The sequence below is a fragment of the Tympanuchus pallidicinctus genome, unplaced genomic scaffold, assembly GCF_026119805.1.
Source record: "Tympanuchus pallidicinctus isolate F22 unplaced genomic scaffold, pur_lepc_1.0 scaffold22, whole genome shotgun sequence".
NCBI lineage: Eukaryota > Metazoa > Chordata > Aves > Galliformes > Phasianidae > Tympanuchus > Tympanuchus pallidicinctus.
The window spans coordinates 40,178,711-40,185,018 of record NW_026294739.1 but is presented as its reverse complement, the minus strand read 5'-3'; the positions used below and the strand labels follow the sequence as shown (position 1 = coordinate 40,185,018).

The 6,308-nt window shown below is 66.1% G+C and overlaps 1 protein-coding gene across 1 annotated transcript; it reads left to right on the top strand.

Annotated features, from left to right (window-relative positions):
* Positions 1–1,311: 1,311 nt before the first annotated feature.
* MMP15 (matrix metallopeptidase 15) lies at positions 1,312–5,590 on the top strand. The gene is made up of 10 exons (XM_052686303.1): positions 1,312–1,453; positions 1,573–1,721; positions 1,954–2,076; positions 2,166–2,473; positions 2,719–2,880; positions 3,032–3,255; positions 3,402–3,540; positions 3,658–3,808; positions 3,983–4,098; positions 4,320–5,590. Exons 1-10 carry the CDS (start codon positions 1,331–1,333, stop codon positions 4,769–4,771), a joined length of 1,947 nt encoding a protein of 648 aa, XP_052542263.1. The 5' UTR covers positions 1,312–1,330; the 3' UTR covers positions 4,772–5,590.
* Positions 5,591–6,308: the final 718 nt, after the last annotated feature.

Sequence of the window (6,308 nt, the reverse complement as noted above, 5' to 3'; positions counted from 1 at the left end):
GCCGTGGATGCCTTATGTTTAGGAGAAGGGAGGTCGCGTGGGAAGCGGTTGCTGAAGGCAGCTTGTCTCGCGCAGTTGGAAGTGGCACTGTCATTGTCTGGAGGCTCAGGGCTGACAGCTGAGCTCAGTTGTAGCTCTGAAAAACAAGAAGGCAGGGATGCAGCAGGGCATCTCCCTACCGTAACGCAGCCCACAGAAACTCCTGGGTCACATCTGCGGCCCTCTCACGCTGCTGCTGCTGCCTCTGCAAATTGCAGTGTGAGATCCCGTCGCCAAGACTGAATCGTGGCGATTGCATCTTGACGGAGAGGCTTTACAACGACGACTTTGAGGTTATTTGAGTCAGAAGGCCGTGTTCGCAGGGCTGTCCCTGCCGTCGCGTTACGGCGAGCCCAAGAGAGGGCACTGTCGGCTCTCGCACCGCGGCCCGGTGGGCGTTCTCGCTCGGTCGGGGGGTGGCACGGGGGCTTCTCCATAAAGCGGCACCCACCGCGCTGGGCTGTCCCTGCGCTGCCCGTGGGCGGACTTTTGTCCTCGGGAAAAGGCCCCTTCTGTCCTTTGTTCCTGCTGCGCTGCCCTCCATCTTTCGTCCCGCGTTTATTGATGAAAGACTGCCAGAGTCCTTCCGGGCAGTAAAACGCGCCTCACAGCGTTGTTTCTGTGCTACATCTGAGCCGCTCCGCTTCTGATGCGCCGTCGGCTCCGAACGAGGCGATGCCCGCGGCGCTCCTGGGAGCGGAGTGCGCGAAGAGCATCGCCGCGCGGCGCGGCCCGCAGCCCTCACGGCCACGGGGCGCATCTCCCCGTGCCTGCCAGCCGCCCCGCAACTGCGGGTTTTACATTAACCGAACTCCCCGGGGGCAGCGGGAGGGGGAAGCGGCAAAAGCGGCGCGTCGGCTGGTTACAAACAACCCCGTCCTCGCCGCTGTTTGCTTGGAGCGCCGACCCTGACGGCCCCCTCCTCCCCCGCCGTGGCTGCGCGCACCCGGAGGGACGCAGCGCGGCCCTTTCCCGGCCCGTCCCCCTCCTCGCCGCGCGGAGGAGGCGGCGCTCGCGGCGCGGGCACCTGCCGGGAACGCGGCCTGCCTTCCCCCGCCCCGCCCCGCCGACCGCCCCGCCCCGCGCCGCCACCGCCCCGCGTCTCTCCGCCGGGGCAGCGCCGAGCCGAGCCTCGCCGAGCGGCCCTCGGAGCACATGGGCCGCGCCCCGCCGGCCTGAGCCGCACACAAAGGCGGGCGGGCGGGCGCCGAGGGGCAGCGCCGCCCATGCTCCGCTCGCAGCCCCCGCGGCGGCGGCCCGGGCCCGGGCCATGAGGGCGGCGTAGATCGGGATGGCGGGCGGCGGGGCGCGACGTGAGGGCGCCCCCTGCCGGGCGGGCGGAACCCTGGTGGCGGCCGTGCTGCTGGCGCTGCCGGCGCTGCTGGGGGCGGCGGGCGGAGAGCTGAACGCCGAGGTGAGAGCGGGGAGCGGGGAGCGGGGCTCGGGCCGGGCCGCCGTGCCCCCGGGAGAGGCTGCGGGGCCGCGCGGAACCGTCGGCCCGGTCCCCGCCCGCTGACCGCCGCGTGCCCTTAGGCATGGCTGCGGCTGTACGGGTACCTGCCGCCGGGCAGCCGGCAGATGTCCACCATGCGCTCCGCCCAGATCCTCTCCTCGGCCCTCTCCGAGATGCAGAAGTTCTACGGGATCCCCGTCACCGGCGTGCTGGACGAGGAGACCAAAACGTGAGCTCGCCCCCGTGCCTCCCCTCGCTCTGCCCCCCGGCCCTCCTCTCCCCGAAGCGGGCTCTGCCCCTGACCCACGCGCGGGGCCCCGTTCTTTCCCGGCGCGGTGGAAGCGCTCCGGCGCTGCCCTGCGGGGTTCACCAGCCCTGCCCGCTCCCAGGAGCGCGGCCGCCCCCCCCGGTGCTGTAAGCCCTCGGGGTGCCGTGCCCTGAGCCCCGTCGCCCCCCGCCAGGTGGATGAAGCGGCCCCGCTGCGGGGTCCCGGACCAGTTTGGGGTGCGGATGAAGTCCAACATGCGGCGGAAGCGGTACGCGCTGACCGGGCGGCGCTGGAGCCAGAACCACCTCACCTTCAGGTACGCGGCCTCCAGCGTCGCTTGCCCTCGGGCGCAGACCCTGCAAGCCACGGGCGCAGCCCTGAGCCGGCACCGCTCTGTGCCCGCAGCATCCAGAACTACACGGAGAAGCTGGGCCGCTACCACTCGTATGAGGCCATCCGCCAGGCGTTCCGCGTGTGGGAGCAGGCCACGCCGCTGGCCTTCCAGGAGGTGCCCTACGAAGACATCCGCCAGAAGCGAAAGAAGGAGGCTGACATCATGGTGCTCTTCGCCTCCGGCTTCCACGGGGACAGCTCCCCTTTCGATGGCGTCGGGGGGTTCTTGGCTCACGCTTATTTCCCCGGCCCGGGGATGGGGGGGGACACTCACTTTGACTCGGATGAGCCCTGGACGCTGGAAAACACGGATGTGTCGGGTGAGCTGGGGCTGAGGGCTGAGTCGGGTGGTGCTGGGGACAGCCTGAGGGCAGGATGGTGTCCCTGGCGCATGAAGAGTGTGGCCCGAGGCAGTGATAGTGTGTGGGCAGGAGTGCTGGGAGAAGAGATCGTCTGAGGGCAGCATGGATGGCTGTGGCTCCCTGCAGAACATCACAGGGTGCAGGGTGTTGGAGCAGGGAACGCCCTGTGCTAGGTGCTGTGCTGACGGTGCCTTTCCCCATAGGGAACAACCTCTTCCTGGTGGCTGTGCACGAGCTGGGGCACTCACTGGGCCTGGAGCACTCTAGCAACCCCAGTGCTATCATGGCCCCCTTCTACCAGTGGATGGACACGGAGAACTTCCAGCTCCCTGAGGACGACCTGAAGGGCATACAGCAGCTGTACGGTGAGGAGCTGCGCTGGAACGTGGGCTGGCAGGGGGACATGGGTGCTCCACCAACCTTGGCGCTGGGTGCTGGGTCTTGGAGCCTCTGAATGGGGAGGAGAAGCACTGTGGGTTGACAAGTGCTCAATCCACCCTCTCCTGTTCTGTGCAGGTACCGCGGATGGGCACCCTCAGCCCACCAAGCCCTTGCCCACTGTGACACCTCGGAGACCTGGCAGGCCGGACCACAGACCCCCCAAACCACCTCCGCCAGGGAAACCAGAGCGGCCCCCAAAACCTGGCAGCCCAGACCGACCCGACCAGTACGGCCCTGACATCTGTGACGGGAACTTTGACACAGTGGCGGTGCTGCGGGGAGAGATGTTTGTGTTCAAGGTACCAGCCAGGACACCTCCCCTCCCTTCTGAGCCTACATCCACCCCAGGTTCTCTGGGTGGAAGGGGTACTCCAGCACTTTGCCCATCCCCGGGGCTCTGACCCTGTGTATGCCTGTGCTGTGCTGATGCTTTGCTTCCCACCAGGGCAAGTGGTTCTGGCGGGTCCGGCACAATCGGGTGCTGGACAACTACCCCATGCCCATCGGGCACTTCTGGCGGGGACTGCCTGGGGACATCGATGCTGCCTATGAGAGGCACGACGGGAGATTTGTCTTCTTTAAAGGTGAGCAGGGCAGCTGGAGCTGGGGGGGATGGGGCAGGGGTGCCCCCACATCATGGCCAGACCGTGCACAGCTGGGCAACGCAGCCTCACCTGCTTTCTCCATTTCCTTCCAATCAGGCAACCGGTACTGGCTCTTCCGTGAAGCCAACCTGGAAGCTGGGTACCCCCAGCCCCTGTCCACCTACGGGCAGGGCATCCCCTACGACAGCATCGACACTGCAGTCTGGTGGGAGCCAACAGGGCACACCTTCTTCTTCCGTGGAGACAGGTGGGTGCTTGTGTTCCCCCGGCTGGAGTGGGGGCAGTGTGGGGTGCATGGAGGTGGGATGATGAGTTGTTGGCAAATGGCTTTCTGGACCAAGGGCTGATGGAAAAGCTGGAGCTGTCAGGGGGCAGCGTGTCTGTGCCCCCCCTGCTCACCATGTCCCGCTGCCTCCCACAGATACTGGCGCTTCAATGAGGACACACGCTCAGTGGACCCCGGCTACCCCAAGCCCATCTCGGTCTGGGTGGGCATCCCCCCCTCGCCCAAGGGTGCCTTCCTCAGCTCAGATGCCTGTAAGTAGAGAAGGGTGGGCAGGAGGGGTGGGCAAAGGAAATGCAGTCACCCTGCCAGCAGCTGCCTGTGACCATTGTGGGCCGCAATGGGATGCTGCAGGATGCGATGGAGGCAGAGCCTGCCGTGCTTGGCACTTTCTGCTCTCCATCGTGTGGGAGCTGTGCCTCGATGCAGCCGCTCACCCCTCTCCCCCGTCTCTCCCCCCCGTCCTTCTCCCCAGCCTCCACTTACTTCTACAGAGGCACAAAGTACTGGAAGTTTGACAACGAGCGGCTCAGGACGGAGCCGGGCTATCCCAAATCCATCCTGCGGGACTTCATGGGCTGCAATGTGGAGCTGGTCCCGGAGCCCAGCCCGCCGCGCTGGCCCGACGTGGACCGACCGCCTTTCAACCCTGACGGCGACGAAACACCACGGGATGATGGCGACGAGGAGGAGGAGCAGGAGGACGAGGAGGATTATGGCGAAGGCGGCCGCGAGAAGGGCGGTGACGTGGACGTGGTGGTGCAGATCGATGAGTACACGCGCACCATGAGTGTGGTGATGGTGCTGGTGCTGCTGGTGCTGCTGCTCTGCATCCTCGGCCTCATCTATGTCATCGTGCAGATGCAGAGGAAGGGCACACCCCGAATGCTCTTGTACTGCAAGCGCTCCTTGCAGGAGTGGGTCTGACCCCCGCCTTCCTCCCCCCTCCCCACCACCATGGTGCTAACAATGAGCCCGCCCCACCCTGCCCTCCCCAGCGGCATATTTATATGCAGAGGTTGGTCCCGTTCCCCTCGGTCCCTGTGCACTCTGCCACCCTCTGGTCTGGCTCCAGAAAGGAAGGACGCTGCATGCCCCAGCCCTGGGCTCAGGGCTTCTCAGAGCCCCTGGCCTGAGTGCAGCCAGGTGCCGCAGCACCAGGGCTGGGGTGTTGGTGAGGAGCTGGGGAGAGTCGAAGTCCCTCAGGCTGGAGGTGCCCCTCTGTCTCTTGGCATCCCCGGTCACCTTGTCTTGCGTGCCCCAGCCCGGCTGCATTCTTTGGTCTGAACTGTGGACACTGCTTGTGCGTGCAGGGCAGAGAGGTTCTGTGCTGCCCACCCATGCCCCCAGCCGGCAGCAGGTGGACATACGGAGCTGTGGGCACCTGAAGTGCGAGGCAAGTGGGGGCTGAGCGTGGCTGGCGATAGGGCTGGTGCATGTGGGAGACAAAGCGCCTAGCAATGGCGCCAAGCTTGCAAACCCCATCAGAAAAGCAGGCGAGGGGCCAAGCCCCTTCCCCAAACCCTCACAGGGCCTTTGGTTGGCGTTGGGTGTGAAGCTGCATCCATACCCCCTGCTCAGCTCAGCCCCCTCTTCCCGCTTTGTCTGCCAGCACAGGCACCTGCTGCAGCTGTCGAAGCCCTGCAGGAGCATTTCCCTTCGCAGAGCGTTGCCTCCCCCGGCCCCGCGGGCAGGGCAGTGGGCACGGGCGCCTTGTGCTTCTATTAAACGGGTCGGGTGCGTGGAGCTGTGGTGCCATCCTTTGTGCAGCGATGGGCTGGCTGCCGTTGTGCGGGTGGACGCGTACTCAGTGGGTGTCAGTGGGGTGGGGGGATGCAGCGGGAGCTGTGCACAAGGCTGGGAGGGGGGCTGTGGGGATTGGGGCTGCTGCTGGGGCCGCTGCCTCCAGGCTGCCGTTCTGGGGGGTCAGCGGAGGCAGCCCGGCAGCGGCAGCAGACAGAGCTGCCTTTCAGGGGCTCCCGCGGGAACACAGCGTGCCTTGTTCTGTGCACGGCTGAGCAGTGTGGCACGCTGGGGGCTGCGTGGTTCCCCAGCAGGGCTGGGGCTGGGTTTGGCTGTCTGCGTGCTTTACCCCCTGCCCCATGCGGCGTGGTGGCCGTCCTGGAGGAGCAAGGCCACAACTTGTGAGGGAAGGTGAAAGCTGGAGAAGCTGTAACTGCTACAGATGGGAGAAAATCTTGGGACTGGGAGAGATTAGATCCAAGAGCAGGAAATTGGCTTTATCCAGGGAAAAACGCCGCTCAGCCCACAGTGGGAAGGAAAGCTGGCAAGGCAGCAGACACGGCTCTGCCAGCAAAGCCTAGGCATGGGTCGGGCGGCTCCAGTGGGGCTCAGCATCCCCACACTTCCCTGGCCCAGGTCACCCCTCAGTGGGGGCATGGACTCCTCTGGTGGTGCTGCCAGCTCCTGGGAGCTGTGCTGCTGGGAAGGGCCCCGCCTCCCA

What these genes read in the sequence shown, in the direction of transcription:
- MMP15 (XM_052686303.1), top strand. Translation starts at nt 1,331, where the DNA reads ATGGCGGGCGGCGGGGCGCGACGTGAGGGCGCCCCCTGCCGGGCGGGC. An exon ending in GCGGAGAGCTGAACGCCGAG is followed by an intron (nt 1,454 to 1,572) that starts GTGAGAGCGGGG and finishes GCGTGCCCTTAG; the next exon opens with GCATGGCTGCGGCTGTACGG. An exon ending in CTGGACGAGGAGACCAAAAC is followed by an intron (nt 1,722 to 1,953) that starts GTGAGCTCGCCC and finishes GCCCCCCGCCAG; the next exon opens with GTGGATGAAGCGGCCCCGCT.